Source organism: Electrona antarctica (genome assembly GCF_951216825.1).
Source record: "Electrona antarctica genome assembly, chromosome: 19".
NCBI lineage: Eukaryota > Metazoa > Chordata > Actinopteri > Myctophiformes > Myctophidae > Electrona > Electrona antarctica.
The window spans coordinates 24458837-24478881 of NC_136800.1; the positions used below are offsets into that span (position 1 = coordinate 24458837).

Consider the following 20045-nt stretch of genomic DNA (forward strand, 5'->3'; position numbering starts at 1 on the left):
CATTTGCTGCCTTCTTTAATTTTAGCGATTTTAACTATTTTTGACAGGGGGGCAGGGGCATTCGAACATGGTGATAAATATGTATTTCTTTACAACATTTTATGTCGATTTATGTTTTTATTAATTACTATAGTCCTACTAGACCCCAGGAAATCACTACAACGAAAGAAAGCAGCAAATGAAAACAAGGAACGCTCATCTTTTACTTTCTCTAATAACCTAAAACATGAACCTTGGTTGAAAAAAAACTAGTTGTCCTTTAATGGGTCCCTTCATTTGTATACTTATTTCTTATTTCAAAACATTTTCAATAAAAGTGAGTGGTGTCCAGGTGTACTGTACTTGTGCTGTACTGTACTCTACTGTACTGTACAAGCCCTCCTCCCTGGCCTGTGTGTGTCTGTGTTAGGCTGTGCAACAGTGATACTTGGTGAACAAACATTTTCGTGCTCGGACAGACCCAGGGACACACATAGCTGTCTATAGGAGTGGTTGCACCACTCAAAAAACATTCCCCAAAAACATAATATATATAATATATATATTATAATATAAACATAATATCTGTAATTTCATGAAGAAATAAAAGTAAAGTAAATTAGAAAACAAATGTTTAAGTAGTAAAAGTAGCCGATCTACAAGCTCACAACGCAGCACAAAGCGCTGCGAGCTTGTAGATCTGCTATTGTCACTAGTTTGGGTCCCAGGCAAACGTCTAATCTCTCTTTTGGGTCACAAGCTAAAAGGTTTGGGAACCACTGATCTAGAGTACTCTAATTTAGTGTATATACAGAAAAAACGTGTTCAACATTTTCACCCAGAACACTTTTAGGAACAACCTAAAAAAGCAACCTTTGTGACAGTGTTACACAATAAAGATATAATTTATTGAAATAATAGTACAATGGAGTTCAGAACATTCCTATTGATACAGATAGGAGTATATGAAAGTATATGAAAGAATCATCCAAACGACCAACTTCAAACTCGGCATGTGCATCGCCACTGACCCCAGGGACATTTATATGCCCGGTGTCGAGTTGGTATAGGCGGTTGTCCAGACCTACAGAATGTACGTATCGGTATAGTATAGGCATATATGGAGATAGTTGTCCAGAAACGCTGATCCAAACAATATGCCTCTCCCTGAAGACAGGGAGGGCGCTGCAAACTGTGGAAATCTTCCTGCATTGAGACCGACGGGAGTGTCTACCTCAGACCCCCTTCAGTTTGGACTTTGGGTTTGATGATGTCATCATCTACAGGTACATGCTAAACAGGGCATTCTCACACAATGACACCCTGGGCAACACAGTTAGAATCATGCTTTTTTTAACTTATCCAGTGTCTTCAAAACTATCCAGCCAAAACTGCTTTCAGAAGTTTGCGTTGATGGGGGTGGACCATGGTTTGGTGGCATGGATCTCAGACTATCTCTTGGACAGACCGCAGTATGTGAGACTGCAGGGTTGTCTGTTCGGCTCTTCAGAGGTGCTGGTGAACATCACAGGTGCTCCCCAGGGCACAGTGTTGTCACCTTTCCTGTTCACCCTATACACATCTGACTTCCGCTTCAACTACAAGACACCTACAAAATTATAGATATTAGCCTTTAACTTTTTTTTAACAATTAGCCCTTCGCTAAACCCCAGGATCTGGTAGTCTTACCGTGCATTACATAAAAACTCCTGTTGGGACGGTCGTAAGATGATTGAGTTGGATACCGTTTCTCTCTCTAACAATTCCTTGCATTTCCAGAAATAATGTCATGCACATTTGTCCAGTAGCCTACTGCAGGCCTGTTTGACAAGATTTAGAAGACATTTTGAAGCTCTTGCTACTGAAATCACAGATTATTTATATGGAGAAATCCTGTCATTTAACATGCATCTCAATGGGTGAGAATGACAGCTTGCCATCGCGGAGTGGGTGGGGCTTAGTGAAGGCCTAGTTTACTTGAAAGCATTTCTCACTCCGTTTAAACAGTACTGTATCAGTTGACTCAGATGTTTCGAGAATGCAAAGAAAGGCGGTCAAAGTGAGAGGACGACGAGAAAGCAGTCCACATACTGTAGGTGAGGCATTATTACATTATGACACAGTGGCCTACGGCTTAGCTCCTCCTCTGACCCTACATTTGTTAATGAAGGCTTTCTTGAGCTTGCTTTCGTCGATTGCTTTCCAACCACGCAAGCTCGCACATCTCAGGACATAGGCTGCAAGACAAAAGCATTCAAAACTAGTTTTGACAAATAACACGATCTAGATAACATAATATTACTACAATTTTGTCTGTCCTGATGAAATTGCTATCCCCACTGTCCTGGCCTGTTTGTTGATTTTTATCAGAATATAGATATTTAAACATTTTACTGGGGGGGGGGGGGGGGGCATACTGGATACATCTGAGAGAGACAACTTACTTAGAATTCCGTTGACCTTCTTCCGTTGAAGGATCCTCTTTCCTTCCGGGATCCTGCCATGGCGACCAAAAGCGACTGCGTTCTCACACTCCGCCTCAGTGAAAAAACAGTCAAACAGCAAATGAAACAGACGCATTGAGTCTTGTTTTGATGCATGCTGCATGGCAGCGAGGCGGAACGACGAGACAAACAAGCCGCTGTCAGGAAACAGCTCCTGCTGGCCTGATGGTGCAGACAGGATGGTGGTGTCCTGCTTGTAGGTGGTGTCCTGCTCGTGGGTGGTGTACTGCTCGCGGGTGGTGTCCTGCTCACGGGTGGTGTACTGCTCGCGGGTGGTGTCCTGCTCGCGGGTGGTGTACTGTTCGCGGGTGGTGTACTGCTCACGATGTCTCTCTCCAATGAAGTCAATGAGATTCCTAAACTCTCTTAGCTGGCCTGGGTCTGAGAGAGGGAAATAGCGCAAACGGTCCATTCATAATTATGTGTTCAAGGCCCTATCACTAGGTAAACAAAGCAATAGAACATGCAAAATACATTACTTGCCAATTCTCGAGAGGACTAGATCGACCCTTCTCTTCTCACGCAACATTTTCTCAACCTCCCCCTTACATCGATCGCATGGTTTCCATGCAATCGCTGGTGGGACGTTGCCCTCATCGGATGATGAGCTGCCCGATTCTCTCCAGTAGTGTGGCGAGCTGGCTGTGTTCGCGCCGTCAGGTGGTGGTGAGCCGGCTAGATTGGGTGGTGGACCAGCCACATAGCCCCCATATGGCGATGGGCCGGCTGCATGGACTCTGTAAGGTGATGACGAACCAGTGGTGTTGTGACCATAGGTAGGACTGTCATGAAATGTTTGACATTGAACACACACACATTACTGTTTGTATTTCTTGCCCATAGCAGATTTGACCCTTTTACACGATTTCCATAGAAAACGGCAAAATAAAGTATAATTTGCACGGGTCCGTTTAGACCAGTGGTTTTCAACCCTTTTCATGTCATGTCCCATTATTTACTGGGTATTTGAGCCACGGACCACCATTTGATGACATTTAACCTCTCTTAGGCCCGAGACTAAAGAATATTTTGTTGTCGGTTAATATGTCCACAATTCCATGCTGTATTGAAACGTTGATAAAAAAACAACTCTAACTGCATTACTAAATTAAGTAATGCAGATGTTTAACAATAATTTAACTCTTGAGCGTAAAATTACACCAAATGGACCTGTACGCATGTATACTTCAGTATGCATGTGTCACCGCGACCTAGCCACCTGGCATGCACACTACAGCCATGTTAAATCACTGTTGTGATGAATAAAAAGTGAGAACACAACAGGACTTTGCTGTTGTCTTTGGAGAACATGTAAAAGTGGCCTAAATATACAAATAAATTACTTTCACAATGACCGGTACCAATACAAAAAAAAGTATAATGTACTATGGCCAAGACAAAATACAAAAATGTGGAACTATAAAATCATAACGCATTGCGTTGTGAGCTTGTAGATCGGCTAATTCCATTATTTGTGAAAATGTAAAACATATTTACATTTTAAATGTATTTATATAGATGCATTTGAAATATTCTGATGATTATGCCCAATACTTTGTCAAGTAATTGTAAACTTATCTCAAATAATTGTAAAAGTATCTCAAATAATTGTAATCACGCAATTATGTACTAATTGTGGCACGCCTACCCATAGGGTGATGGGCCGATTGAATGGCCTGCATAGGGTGATGGACCAGCGGTGTCGCTTCCATAGTGTGGTGGGCCAGCTGTGTTGTACTCGAAGAGTGATGGGCTGCCTGCATCGCTGCAGTAGAGTGGTTGGTCTGCTCCATGTTGGTGTGTTAGGTTAGCGATGTTTCCGGCTGCGTCGTCGCAGTAGAGAGATGTGCTGGCTGCATGACCCACAGTGTTTCCCCAGCCATGCGATGGTTCGGCTCCGTTTCCCCAGTCATGTGATCGTCCAGCTCCATCAGATAAAGTACATTTTAGTCTCACAGTCAAATTGAACTTGAAGGTCACAACTATAAGCACTGTGTTTGGATGGGAGCCAACAAGGCCTATGGTGAAAAGTACATCATCCCGAATGTGACACATGTAGGTGGGTCTCTGTTCACACACACACACACACACACACACACACACACACACACACACACACACACACACACACACACACACACACACACACACACACACACACACACACACACACACACACACACACACACACACACACACACACACACACACACACACACACACACACACACACACACACACACACACACACGCGCACACACACACGCACGCTATAACGTCTATCAGTCTCTGTACAGCACTGATGTAGCGATGTTTCAGAGAAATCAGTAGTTGTGTTCATGTTCATGTTATCGCCCAACATTGTGTCGTTGTAAAAGTAATGTAAAAAATGTAAAAGGTATCCACATCCAACGTCTCCTACATATGTCTGTATGTCAGTAAAGCCCACGTGGTAAAAATTATCCTGCTGTGAAACAACTGTAAAATTCAGGTATATTAGACAAGCTGCGCAGTACAGACAAGCTTTGAGCATGTTTGTTTAACTCTTCACCTGGCGTTTTCCATTTCCTCTTTTACACTAGACACTCTCTAAAGTCGCTGTGAATGGTTGAGATGGCCGAAATAAGCAAATCCTAAATGAGATTGTCCTTAACCCCAATAGTTGTGATTGGTTTAGATGCGCAGAGGGAGACCTATGAATGCTTCAAAGGGTAAAAAAGGTTATTATTAACGCGTTAATAATTCAAGTCAATGGGGAGTACAGAAACAATTAAAGTTATCTCACCAATATTTAAAGTTGCATCATGGCAAGGTACATAACCCAAACCTCTATCAAAGTAAAGTGTTCCATTATCACCTGGATGCCATGGCTTTCTTGGACGGCCACGTTTACGCCTCACCGCACACACTCTACGATAACGCTTCCTAGGTTCGATCACCACAGACTGTACTGCAGGGGAGGGCAGACAAACTGAGGCAGGATACTTTCTGGGTCGGCCACGCTTCTTAGGCTGTACCGGCATAATGGATACATCTGAGAGAGAGAGAAAGAGAGAATTGTTGTATAAAGTGTTGTATAAAGCTAACGTCTCCTATATGGATGTATAACTATCTCTATCTTTTTATAGTTTCACAAGATAGTATTACCCAAAGTGTTAATGTAACACAGCTCTCCTTTATTTAATTCCCATTTATATCCAATATTTTTTGTAAATGTTTTATTTTGATTGTCTTGTTCCACTTCTGCTTTGGCAATGTAAATGCTCCTTTGAATTTAATTGACAGAGAGAGGGTGGGGGGTTTGACGACGACGACAGGATTTATTATTGCCATCTTAAAAGAATGCCTACAAGAAAATGAAACAGCATCTGTGGCCGGGTGGAGGCGGCAGCAGAGGTTGGCACAAAGGAAATTGAGTATAAGATAAGAAGAACAGAAACAAAGGGAAAGTATACAGCAGCTAGAAAGAAGAGCAGTGGAGGAAGGTTTTGTAGGCTCAGAAGAGTGAGTTCCAAGCAGAGAGGGATGTCATAATAGCTTGAGCTAGATTAGAAGTCTACAATCAGGTGATAGCCTACAGTGTCTTCCAGTCTTCCTGACTTTCTAACAAAGCTAACAGAACCACAGCAATTCATCACTCAATTTGCAGTCCACAGTAATCTGTTACCCAAAAGTTGCATCAAATGTGCAGCCCAAGGTTACATCAAAGTGATCAAACCCAGATGTTGCTTGCGTGAGCCACATATTTCAATAAAGTACAGCCTGAACATAATTGCATCAGCCTAATGTATTATTGTTTGTGCATGTGTACAGCGGCGACAACTATGGGGGTGCCTGGTAGCTGGAGCACCCCTGAAGAAAATAGGAACACAAAATAGAACCCCTGAGCTTTCCTCCCCATGACTGTGGTTTTGTCACATAGTCACACCTATACGGGGTGGTGGGGGTGTTTTCAGAACAGGTATTCAAATTCGCATTAGGGCTGTCTGAACGAATTTCATAATATGAAAAAAATTATATATATATATATATATATATTCGAATGCTAAAATTGCCATTCGAAAGTAGCTTTTACCATTCATTAATTATATTTTTATTTGGTTTTATATTTTATTTTACCCGCTCGGTAAAATGTATTGAATAACGAATCTACCGCTGTGAAATCGCCCCGGCCGCTTCTTGCCTTCCAGCCATATAGTTATAAAGGACTGAGCAACTTCCATTGAAATGAATAACAGGGGGTGGGGCTGTCACTCCCTGTCCTCATTCTATCAAGTGGGATAGCTTTGGGAGTGAGAGTGTGAGGCAGAGGCATGGTCGGAAATACCGTACCGGATCCACTCGCCTATTAGTTTGCATTGCCAGGGCCGAACTTACCGGCGTTGGGCTAGGGTGGCCCAGTTTTTTTTTTAATGATTTGAAATTGTAAAGAATTGCTCTCTCTCTCTCACACTCCCTCTCCCTCTCTCCCAAAATTAAAACAAAATAACCCCAATATTGTGCTGTAAAACTGGCAACTGCATTAGTGCACCATTAGTGGCTTTACTCTTTCTTTATTGCTCATCTCTCTTACTGTGATTTTATAGAGCACATTGTAGCCGGGGAGCCACAGGCCCAATATTGGACAGGACCTGTGATGTCATGCCATACTTTGTATTTGTGTTTTTTCTATTAATTTGGTCATTAACAGGTTCCGTCCATCCAACGTGTTCACACGTCATAGGGAATCCAATCGACGGGATAGCGCATCCCCAATTATATCAGGCGAGAGAATAATATTCTGAATTTTTTCCTTTTTATATTTTTGAGTGAGCCTCTAAGGTCACCGTACGCTTCGCTCTTCCTTCATATTAGCGTCCCGTTCACTGTAGCTGGCATAAAAAATGCCTCGTCTCTCCTAATCCAGGGCGCTCTCCGTGGTTTTGATCTGATGGATATACTAAGCGCTTCATTTCTGCTCCTCATCCGCCTCTCGTTCAAAATATGAACGCTTTTTGGATCATTTACGATACAATGGAAACGAGCAAGGTAAGCGAGCAAAATATTTCTCCGTTTTTTTTTTGTGTTTCACACAAATGAAAATGTACCCATTTTTAGGTATGCTCATATGTCGAACATGGATGTGGTCTAAAAGTGTGAAAAACATTTTTCATTTCACTACGCCTTTAAGGTCCACAGAATGAGGCCTGCTAAGCCAGAAACATCGGGAAAAAAAGTTATGGCCATTTTTGTATACCACGGCATAGACAACCAATATAAGGCAACATTTCCCAAATTTCGGCCATAGCCACTTGCCAAAATTACCTCATCACATTTGTGCTGACCTCATTTTAGGCCAAGGAGTGTTTTTCGTGCAAAACAACCGTTGAGCTTTTAGGCCCGTGGTGCCCCGGCTATTGTGCAACATTTTGCTGTAAAACTGCATTAGTGACTGGCTACTAGTGGCTGCATTCAATCAGCGACTAGTCTGTCTGTCTGCCTGCCTGCCTCTCTCTTTTGGGGGGGCTGGGTACCCCAAAATTAAAAATTACAGGGAAATTAAAACAAAATACCCCCATTGTTTTCCGAAACGCACCACCACCGCCAAACGCGGTGATCTGTGGAAGGATTTTGGATTTCCATCCAAAAACGGGAAAATGCTAGTCTGGACTTGTCCTGTTCATGATAAGACTGAATACTCACTACTGTTTAATAATTTATATTATTATTATATATATTTTTTTTGCTGTGCCAATCATTAATGCATGTGTGTTGAAATAATAGCTTTGGTGTTTGGATGGGGGGCCCTCTACTGGACAGAACGTGCATACAAAACTTGTACTTCTGTGTACATGGTAGGCTATATAATAATGAGCTAAAATTAATGATGTAAATTTTCGAATATGAAAAATAAAGCAATGGAATTCGAATGGGATTATAGAGGTGAATTGACAGCCCTAATTTGCTGTTTTGCTGTGCAATGCAAGTCAATGGGGAGAACATTCTGTAATATACATTTTTAATCAATAGAGGAACTAATAGTAACCTCATAACCCAAAACCTCTGCCAAAGTGTAATTTGCTTAATATGATAAAATACAAAGTTGCTCAAACAAGTAAAGTGTTCCATTGTCACCTGGATGCCATGTTGGATTGCTATCATACTGTCTTCCTATTCTCTCTTCATCCTCTCCTCCCATCTGCTCTTCTCTTTCCTCACCCCTTCCTGCTCTCTCCTCCTCTTCATCCGGTTCTTCTGGCAGAGGGGATGGCACAGGACTATTACATTTACGCTTACGCCTACTAAATATACGCTTTCTCGGACGGCCATGTTTACGCTTCACCACCGCAGGGGAGGGCAATAAGACGGGATACTTTCTGGGACGGCCACGGCCCCGCTTCTTAGGTTTGACCACCATGTGCTGTACCGTCATACTAGTAGAGCATTCTGAGAGAGAGAGAGAGAGAGAGAGAGAGAGAGAATATAAAGTCCATAGACTTTGCTGGCAAACGATTTACGTCATAGTACTCTAAACAAACATTACAGTCCATAGACTTGGCTGCCACATGAAGTAATTTTCAAAAGCCAAGCACAGGAGGCGCTCTCGTTCTCGTGTTTGCCTAAAATGGTTTTAATAGCTTTACACAATATCGAGGTTGGCATGGATTGGGCGGGTACCGTCCTAAAGTCGGCTCTTCGGTGCTACTGTAAATTTCTGACGAGCCGAAATCATTTCGGCACTACAGCGCCGAAACAGCGGTAAAATAGGAGTATGAATCGGCCCTAAAACCCCTAAATACAAAGGGAATACACCATTGCACAAAAATCGACCCAGGGTGTCTAATGAAGTACTGTCACAAAACAGGAAAAATACAAAATTTGTGGAACTCAATCTTTAAGTCTTTTTTAGTTTTTTTTCTTTTACCTAAAAGAGTTCTGCACCTCTCCTCCGGATGTATTGTCAATGTTGACACATCAGCCTCCTCTTCCTGCTCCTCTTTAATCTGCAGAGGTTCCTCCTTGACCAGATGGGGGCTCCTCTCCGCATGTCCAGGGATAACCTCTTCTCACGCACGCACACACACATTAAAAGAGTTCAATTTAAATGAGCCCTACTACCGTGCATAATGAAATGCCAAACCTTTTTTTCAAGGGGGACCAAATTAGAAAATATATAAACACCCAAGGGCCAACTACATCTCCTACCTATCATAATGTACTTTCGGACCATATTAAAGTCACATATGCATGCAAATGCATTGTATTTATTTTATGTTATCAACAATGGTCTTTAGTTGTCAGGTATAATGAATAAGACACAAATAACTCAAAATTACCAAATGTAACAGAATTGAAAATATGTCTTGCCAGGGACCCCAATGCAAGATTGTGTTTATTTAAATGTTCTTCATTCCTAACCTGACTGCTTGCGGCAGTTCCCTCAAATGTTGTCCAGCAGGGGGAATGGTTCCAACTTCCACCAGGCAACTTCATTCCTTCCTTCCAAAGTTCCAACAACACTTTGCTATACGTGACCCGTTGTGAGATTGTGGTGTAACTGATTTTGATTCAGTTTAATTAAATTTAACCCCAGGGGTGCTCAAGGACCCCCGTTTAATGAGAACCGCTAAACGTGTTGTTCAGGGACTTGCAACACAGCAACAGCCGGAGCCACCTAGCTCTGGTCCATAGCTCTATGCGTTTCATTCTAGATATGGACCAGAGCTAGAGCCACCTAACCTGACTCCGCCAGATTGAAGAAGCCTGCTCCACTTCGAATCACTCGTCGTTTCACAAACTTGTGAATCAATGCAAAATATCCGGGGCGCTCGGATAAAAATGACTTGTATTAAACAACGCGGAATGCAGCCGTGCTAAACGCTGTACCAGCAAATGTATCTAGCCTGTCCCGTGGCACACGAGGTTTGTTGGGTGGAAATATTTAACAGTTTGCAGAATGACAGTACCTTTCAAGCACAACTCAATACAAAGACTGTTAACTGTAAGTGGACGACGATATTGAGTGGTCACATCTTGCGTTATGAAACATGAAGACAAGACACAGTGGTTCAAATAATGCAGCTCAACCAACCTGTTCTGTGTAGTTTGATGTGTGGCTGTAAAATTAGGTCCAGCTGTTTGTTTCGTCTCTCCAGCAGAGTTTCTAGTGTCTCTATCTCTCTCTGGAAGAGGTTGAATATGATCTCTGCAGCCAAACTGAGACGCTCGATGACAAACACTCTGACGAGCTTCACACAACATTCATCAACACCACGCTGTTTTTCCAAAACACACAATATCTCCTCTCCCACCGACGTCAGGTGTTCATTTATCGACAGCCGTACAGTCTCTATTTGACACATTGTACCTCCTTCATGAGAATCAGACAAGAGTTTTTCACACCGCGCTTTGTTTCTCACCGCGAAGAAAACACGCACTCACTTCCGGGTTAAAGTGCGCATTTCACACTGAGATCTGGGCACGCCACAGCATTTTGCCGCCTGGTGGAGAGGAGGTGTGTAACTGTAACTATACCAGCTGGAAGCAAATCTTTGATATCTGATTAAATGCATTCATGGCCACCAACGTAATCAAAATAGGAATGGATAAGTGAATACTCTGTACATTGGGTTCCCCACAAACAAGTTCGCACAATGAGACATGAGACATGAACTTCCCCCAAATACATTAATTTATTAGTGGAACACAAAGTCAAAACTACAAAGACTGGCTCAATATTGGGGGAAACAAACAAGACAAAACTTGAATTCACACAGTAAAATAAATGGCTCAAATAATCAGTATCAAATATAAAATTAATATAAACAAAGCAGCAGTGGCTAGATTAAGGAGTGGGAACATACATTTACCGTAGTACACAATATAAATATAAACAAAATATATAATTGTAACAAATTGATTGTATACCTTGAAATGTTCATGTGTGCTCACAAATGTCCTCCTGCCACATGAAAGAGGTCAGTAGTACAGCTAGGGCACATGACTTATCAACCTGAATGATGACAGATACATTTAGATTAATAATTAATTAACATCAACCTGAATGATAATAGATATGCTTAGATGCAGAATGAACATGATTAAAACAGTCTTGAGACATGTTATTCACCCTGGCAGTAGTATAAATAAAAATCACACCCATGTGAACTGAGTGGTGCGAGATCACTCTGACGTGATGTCGGTGATGTCAGTGACGTCACATACTAACCATAGCAACCATGCTCACCCGTACAGGCACAAACACACACGGGTACTAACAAAGCCAGTTGTTGGAGTGGTTTGCACCACTCAAAAACCCAGCAGCAGACCCAGGTCTCATTCACCAAACATCTGATATTTGGCAGATGACAGGGCCTTTAAATAGTCACCTGATTGTCAATGAGGAAGTGGACTGTCCCTATGGTGGCCCCTGAGGCTCAATTCCAACCGGCCACATATAGGAGTCGGACCAGTCCTGTTTCCCTCTATATGTCTCATCAAAAATGGCTGATCTACTTTGAATATAAAGATTAAGCTAAATGACCAAATCACTTGGTGCAAATATGTATAATTTATTTGGCATTTGCCCCAAAACAGGGGAGAATTGCCTCAAAAACACAAGCACACAGAGTGGCACAGAGTGATTAAGTAGTGTGACTGAGAAAGGTGGAGAAAGAGACAGGGAGGGAGAGAGAAGAGAGGCAGTGAAGGAAGAGAGAGAGCTCGCACACACAGCCACAGATGGAAGTAAGGGTGGGTAGGCACACACACACAGGCCTCTTGGCACTTCATCATTTTTGCATCTTGCCCGCCACTCAGGCTTGAGGACTTTCTTTTCCTCGTCACTCCTTGTTGCTGACGAAATTCGTATGAGATGAAATAGGCATGATCGGCACCTAATAAAACATGAATTCAACCTCCCGCTAATCAAAACACTGATCGCATCGCTAGTAGGCCTTGTTGGGGCTACAACTCAGGCCGGGGGCTTGAGTTTCACTTTCAGCCAAAAAAACAAGGCCTCTTCTTCTCATGTTGCAAATTCTATTGGAACCTGCTACCTACCGCATCTACCACCACCTAACGTGGATTTCTCTTGCGACGCTGATACGTCTGTGTCCTCATTACGGATGGGATAGGGAACACATTGTACGTATAACCTGCCCCTGTGAATTTTGGGCGCGTTTGGATATGCGCACCGGGAGCGCATCCAGTACCAACATATTCGTTTGTATTGCCGTGTGCTCAGTGTATATCCAAATGCACCCATAGAGTTCCACACTGACATCATCAATATGACATGTGACAAGTATGTCATTCTTGCCCAAATATGGAGTTCCACATGGCTGCAGTCTGGCCTCCAAGCACTATAATGAATCACATACTACCACATCACATACACCTACCTGCTGTTCCTGTTGTCAGTGTACCTTTTGTACCCAATTGTCTGTGTTCCTATTATTCCCATATAGGCCTATGCGTATCTGCCTGCATGTCTCTGTCCCCTTCATGCCCATATATGGAGAGCCTGATGTCATCAATATGACATCATGGCACTAACGTTTAAAAAGGTGCACGTTGGAACCGCCCAGAAGAGTTAGGATATTGAGGGCGCGGAAACCGAGTGCTGAGCGCTGTTCATGCAGCCTGAACTGAGACAAGCAAATAAGAGCTATTTTAAGCATGTGTGCAACATGACAACTGTTTTAAAGTATGTACAGTAACAACTAAATTCTCTTTAATGTTTATGTTGTACTATTACTACAAAACAATCTAAAATAAAGGGATTTAAGATCATTAAAGCTGGGCTGTTGCCTGAGTCCAATGCATTTTCTGCCTGGTCCAGGACTTGTCCCAGTTGGTTGTCCCCATTCTCAATAGAAGTCTATGTAGGAGAGCCGCCATTGGCCTGGCCCCATGAAGTTTGCGTAACTGTCTATATGGAACCACCATACTGACCGATGTGATTCAACATGAACCAGGACACCTTATCATTATTGAATGTGTGATTGGAAGATCAACTTCATGTTCCTTTAGTTTGTTTACTTAATTCAAATTATGATCATGAATATTGTACCGGCTCAATGCTTATTAAGTAGAAGCTGTGTGTGTCGTAGAGCTTTGCAGATGTGTCCTCGGATACTGAACTCTTTCCACATGTCTCCTCGCAGACAGATGTCCGGCAGGGGTCCCATGAACGTGTTTGACAGAACCATGAAGAGGAAGCAGAAAGAATGGGCTTCATCTCTACAGGACAGCCACATATACGACTATCTGAGAGACGAGGTTGGCAGTCGAGTGGCAGACAGAGTGCATGACATAGTGAAGACCTTTCCTTTGGCGTTGGACGTTGGATGCGGGAAAAGCCACATTGCAGAGCATCTGGGCAAGGATATCGTGCAGCGTCTCATCCTAACAGATATGTCAGAAAACGCGTTGAAACAGAGTAGGCCGTGTGAGGTTCCCATCCAGTGTGTTCTTGCTGATGAGGAGCTCCTCCTACCCTTCGAAGACAACACGTTTGACTTGGTTGTGAGCAGCCTGAGCCTGCACTGGACCAACAACCTACCAGGAGCTCTGAGGCAGGTCCATCGGGTGCTGAAGCCCGACGGTGTGTTCATCGGGGCAATGGCGGGAGGAGACACGCTGCACGAGCTACGCTGCTCCCTGCAGCTGGCCGAGACAGAGCGGGAGGGGGGCTTCTCCCCTCACGTGTCCCCCTACGTCGCAGTCGCCGACCTGGGCATGCTGCTGGGCCGGGCCGGCTTCAACATGCTCACTGTGGACGTCGATGACATACAGGTCCACTATCCTGGAATCTTTGAGGTCATGACGGACCTGCAAGGGATGGGGGAGAGTAACTGTGGTTGGAACCGACGCTCCATGTTGTGCCGAGACACCATCCTAGCTGCCGCCGCTGTTTACAAAGAGCTTTATGGAAACAAGGACGGCTCTGTTCCCGCTACGTTTGAGATCCTCTACATGATTGGCTGGAAGCCTCACGAGTCACAGGCCAAACCTGCAGGGAGAGGATCAGCGACGGTGTCATTTGCTGATCTGTCTAAAGTCAGTCATCCATCAACCACAGACACAGTGTAGAAAATATGTCTGTTTTAACTAGTGAAAGGAGATGTTTGTATTGCCTAAATATGTAGGCCTATATTGCATTGTAGGCGATTGGGTGGCATAGTGGTAAACATCGCAGCTATTCTTGAGTTGTATTCAAGTTAAATGAACAAAATATAAATTTATGGTTGAAACAGTTTGTATCAGGAAATTAAATGAAGGTGACCTTCTGACTTATAACTACAGGATATTTAGTTCATAAATCAAAGTTCCAACACATTCAGAGGAATGTAAAGCATGTCACTAAAATTAATATATAATATCTAAAAAATAGTCCACTCAGCCTTTCAGAACTTGCTGTATATCAACAAACAAGTGTTGGTGTTGAGCTAATAGGTAAATGTATTTCAATTCTAAATGGAACCTTAGACTGTATGTATGACTATATTCTGGTATGTTCTATATGTTCACTGCATTTGGGATTCTGTTACCAGCAATCTATCACGGGAGAAGCAAACCATACCTACTTAGGAGACCATTTGTAGGATTTGTAGTTCATTTCGACATAGTGGCTCCAACCGAGACCGTATATCTACGTATATTAAAATGTTTTGTTTTGCATAGAGTGTTTGGAATGGATATAGATGGAATAGCCACATGAGCCCACTCAGGTCCTCAGACAAGGCCCTCCTGGAGACCCCTACAGCTCAGCTTGTCACTAAGGGCGGCAGGGCCTTTGCAACCAGGGCCCCCATACTCTGGAATGCCCTACCTACTGACCTAAGATGCGCAAAATCAATATCCACATTTAAAACTCTGCTGAAAACCCACCTTTATTCTAAAGTCTTTTCCTAACTGTCATTATTGTATTATGTATGTTTTGTATTTTTATGCCAGCTATTGCATGGATTGATCTTTTATTGTTCTCTTGATGTAAAGCACTTTGTGACTTCGTCTAGAAATATGCTATATAAATAAATTCATTATCATTATCGATTAATTATGAGTCATACATTCACTTCATTGAGTCTCTCACACATGCTCAATGCTGTGTCCATACCTCCTTTATAAATTATCTGCTTTATTTTCTCTTATCCACTGAGAGAATGAGAGATTAGGAACGGTGCGTCACAGATCAAAGACGTGCGTCTCCAAATATAGGGTTTATGAGGGCGAGAAGTGACCTCGCCCTAAAGGACGAGGTCGCGTGCACGCATCCACCTGGGTGACAGCAGACTGCTATCCGAGCGCTGTCACTTTGGCATGGGGTGTAAGATCTTAATTTTCGGGCCTGTTATGAACTCTAGTTTTCGCCGGCTGCCGGGCGCAGCTGCACTAATAACTTTGGGGCAGGCCCGTCTAGAGTTTAAATGGACAGGTATCAGTCAAAAGGGAACATCGAAGAGGAAGGACGGGTGGGGAGGATCAACATATGGAATGTCAGAACAGGCTAGCTCCATATATGGAGATCTAAGGGTTTGAGGTCAGATGCTGGCCAATATTGATGACATCAGGGATCTCCAAATATGGGCTTAATATTGATGACATCAGGGATGGGATCTCTATCCCTGATGTCACATGCTCCATCCCTGATGATGCCACGTAATGTCACATGCCCTCTCACCTGGGGTGTGACACACTGACGGGAAATGCGCGATAAAACTGTTATAAATGCACGATTCCATAGTTAACTGCAACCTTGAGTCACAATAATTTTATTTAGAGGACGTTTGTTTTGTTGGATTGTTGTGCTGTAAGCATGGATTGTAACTGGAGCACACCCTCCAGGCAAGCCCCAGTGGGCCCCATATAGGCTAGGTGTGGCGCACAAAACCCACACAGGCTTGCTGTGGGCAGCACACAATCCAGGCTGCCCACACAAAACACGCATTTGATTGAAGTATTCATTAAACAGATTGGAGAATTACAGTACGTTTCAAGCACAACTCAATACAAAACTGTGGACGACACCATAAAGCATTACACTTGTTTACAATAGGGTCCACCATGTTCAATTCATCATAACATTTAGAGATGTACAAATATAGCCTACACTTCTATATAGCCAAAAACAGGAAATCATCATAGGTGCTAAGGTAAAAAGGGAAAAAACATATAGGCCTACAGTGAGGGGAAAAGGGGGTGGGTGGGGGATTCTGGGGGCCAGTTTCGAATTGCAGCCGTCCGTAGGTGCCCTTTGAGAGCAGTTTTGAAGGAATCAAGGGATTTGCATGTCTTAATGACTGTTGGTAGGGCGTTCCACATTTTGGTGGCATATAGGAGCGAAATGAATTTAGTCCCTTGTTCGAAATGCCGACTCTGGGTTGCACATGTTGAACTCCCTCTGGTGTTGGGTGTGGACTTGACATTAAGGAAGTATTTAGACAGGTACATGGGTATCTTGAGTTCAACCGATAAAACAAGATCTATGGCCCAGCCTATGTGTGGGACTAGTGTTCAAAAGTGTGAGATTAAAATATTAAATTAAATGTATAAAACCAATAACAAGGGGTTTAGTAGGGCAGCATACGTGAACATTCACATCGCTCAGAATCAGAGCTTGGTCACAGTTAGTTGTGGTGTTAGTGAGGAATGCAGAAAATTGAACTAAATAAGTCCTTGTGATACTTTAGTGGTCGTATGTGAATGCAGTCCTACTACTAACAACTTGCGCCTCAAAGCTGGACAAGTGGTCGGTTTTTACTAGTCTGCACTTAAAATTATAATTGAATACTGCAGCTAGACCCCTAGCGAGGCTGGATCCAGTGTAATTCACAGATATACAAGTTTGCAGATTGTGAGATGGAAGTCGGATTTCAATCGCTCACCATAGCGGAAGCAAGCGTTGCCCAGCAACGGGGAAGCATCCATACGATAGAAGCAAGGCTAGTCTGTATCCAGAAAACGTCAAAACACGTCAATGGCAGGAAATTAGTTTTAAATTACAGAGATTAAAATAGGGTGCGTTTTACGTCCCAAAGCGCAGTTTATAGTTATGGGATGCATTACACTAACAACCTCTGCGTCCACGGGATGCACTACTGTACTCAGCATGTACAGTAATAATGCACGTGAAAAATAAAAGCGACCTTATGCTACATTATAAACAATAAAATCCATGTAGGAATCGTTGTAGAACCACTAGTTTGTAATAATAACACAGTCTGACGGGCACTGCCATCTTGCTCTGGAGCTCCTGGAGACCAGAGCCATTTAGAGAGAGAGTGATGACAACATACCGTTCAGTGACTCATGCAGCGCAATGAATAAACAGTGAGCGGAGTTGTCGCAACTCTCTCATCTAAACGGCGCTGCCTCTGACAGAAAGACGGGAACATTTTTGAGCATGACAAGCAGAGTAGACCCGATTGAATGGGAAACACACATCGTGTAACAAACGCCGACACTGTTGTATGTTGTGCGTTGTGGAACGGTGCCACACACATTAAAATGCCCCCCCCCCCAAAAAAAAGTGCCAAAGCCAACTGCAGGACAACAGAAAATATTAGCAAACCTATTTTCTAAACCTAAACCCAAATCATCTGCTAATGATGATGAGTGCACAGCCTACCTCCTCTTAAAGGACAACTTTTTTCAACCGAGGTTCATGTTTTAGGTTGTTATTAGAGAAACTAAAAGATGAGTGTTATTTTGTTTTCATTTGCTGCTTTCTTTCGTTTTAGGGATTTTAGCTGTTTTTGACAGGGGGCGGGGGCATTCGAACATGGGGCTAAATATGTATTTCTTTACAACATTTTATAGCGATTTTTTTTAATGATTTACTATAGTCCTAATAAACCCCAGGAAATTTCATCTGGCCACAAAACATCACGAGATCTACTGAATGTGTCAAACTGACATTGAGCCTATGACACACAGTGTGGCTTCCCCCCAGTAGGCTACCTTCACATTCAGTAGATCCTGTGATTTGTTTGTGGCCAGATGTAATTTCCTGGGGTTTATTAGGACTATAGTAAATAATAAAAAAAGAAATCGCCATGATATTTTGTAAAATAATACATATTTAGCCCCATGCTCGAATGCCCCCGCCCCTGTCAAAAACAGCTAAAATCCCTAAAACGAAAGAAAGTAGCGAATGAAAAAAAAATAACACTCATCTTTTACTTTCTCTAATAACAACCTAAATAATGATAACCTTTGTTGAAAAAAACTAAAGTTGTCCTTTAATCTAGTTTTGTAGCATTGATTTTTATTTTATTTTATGTATTGTGTAATGAAAACATAAAGATGTATTAACTGGCAGAATTATTATACATTTCATATAGCCAAAATAATATGAAATATGTAGAGCATTTGTTTTATTCAAATTTATTTTGCTAGCTTTGGTTATAATATTTTCTCCTGTTTTCTACATGAATATAACCACATAAAATGAAACAGGAGTTAAATGCTGCAATTTGTAAAATAAATATGACTCCTAATGTCGTTGAAGTGGGGATGTCCCTGGGACTCATCTAAAAGACCATCCCTGCATCCCAGGACTCATTACATTGAAAACCTATTTACATTACCGAGTCATATGACCTAATAGGGCCCTCAGCCCCTCAGAGGGCGAAGGAGCGGCAGTAGCACACCACAACTTAAATTGTCTCAAATATGTGACAATTTTATTATGAATGAATGAATGAATGAAAAACTTTATTCCGAACATTTAAAAAAATTAGACAAAAGTCAAAGAATTAAAATAAGTTCAATATAGAACAAACAAAATAATATTCCAAAAAAAACCAAAAAAAAAAACTTTACCTTACCTTCTAGCTAAATCTGGCATATTTACATGAAATCATGTTTATGGACTGAAATTTTCAATAATATAATGTAATGCTGTCAATAATAACGCGTTAACGGCGTTAATTAATTGCGTTAATTAATTGCGTTAAAATATTTAACGCAATTAACGCATGCGCAGTGTTCCCCCTAACCTTAGAGTATAAGCCCCTAACGTGCGCGGCTCAGGAACGTCCAGTGCATAACAAATCTGTCACTGTGTAGCGCACAGTCATGATTGAACAACACTAGAGAGATACACTGTAGCTTGTGTATTGTTGTTGGGTTCAATGGGTTGCCAAGTGGTTTGATTCTGTAACTCTGTTGCGTTACTTTGTCTGCCTACAGTGCCTAGCAAAGCCCCTTTGGATCATCATTAGGCTACACACAGTCACACACACACACACACACCTCCTCCAGTCTTCTTCCTCCGCACGCATGCACACACGCACACTACTAGTGCTGTGTACTGTGTGTAGCTATCAGGCTCAGACGCAGCGCGCTGCAAGAATCCCTCACAACATTTTATAGTACCGTCGGGTCCGTCGCAACTTGTGGACAGTTTGAAAATGCGGGTCCTACGTGCATTAAGCCATTAACGTTGGTCCGCCTGGTTTCGTTTTGTCCAACGCGATTACGTGAATCAGCATGGCTGCGCCTGCAGTATAGGCTATTACCAAAACAAACACATGGTACTTTTGTGTCGCGCATGGAAAGCAACTGAAAACGACC

The 20045-nt window shown here is 42.5% G+C and overlaps 2 protein-coding genes across 5 annotated transcripts; one reads left to right on the forward strand and one right to left on the reverse strand.

Annotated features, from left to right (window-relative positions):
- Positions 1 to 864: 864 nt before the first annotated feature.
- Positions 865 to 11728, reverse strand: LOC306943525 (uncharacterized protein). 4 transcript variants are annotated; one of them, XM_079529919.1, is made up of 9 exons: positions 11710 to 11728; positions 11391 to 11475; positions 9388 to 9525; positions 8598 to 8909; positions 5341 to 5517; positions 4132 to 4408; positions 2967 to 3265; positions 2424 to 2864; positions 865 to 2216 (listed from the first exon to the last, which is right to left on the reverse strand). In XM_079529919.1, exons 4-9 carry the CDS (start codon positions 8893 to 8895, stop codon positions 2107 to 2109), a joined length of 1602 nt encoding a protein of 533 aa, XP_079386045.1. In that variant the 5' UTR covers positions 8896 to 8909; positions 9388 to 9525; positions 11391 to 11475; positions 11710 to 11728; the 3' UTR covers positions 865 to 2106. The 4 variants fall into 4 exon arrangements, with proteins under 4 accessions (XP_079386045.1, XP_079386044.1, XP_079386042.1 ...); XM_079529918.1 differs by lacking the exons at positions 11391 to 11475; positions 11710 to 11728 and adding an exon at positions 10555 to 10929 and having other exon boundaries at positions 8682 to 8909; XM_079529916.1 differs by lacking the exons at positions 11391 to 11475; positions 11710 to 11728 and adding an exon at positions 10555 to 10928.
- A 1888-nt stretch (positions 11729 to 13616) lies between these two features.
- LOC306943056 (arginine-hydroxylase NDUFAF5, mitochondrial-like) lies at positions 13617 to 14558 on the forward strand (the record flags this gene model as incomplete). Its single annotated transcript, XM_079529261.1, has 1 exon — positions 13617 to 14558. One exon carries the CDS (start codon positions 13617 to 13619, stop codon positions 14556 to 14558), a length of 942 nt encoding a protein of 313 aa, XP_079385387.1.
- Positions 14559 to 20045: the final 5487 nt, after the last annotated feature.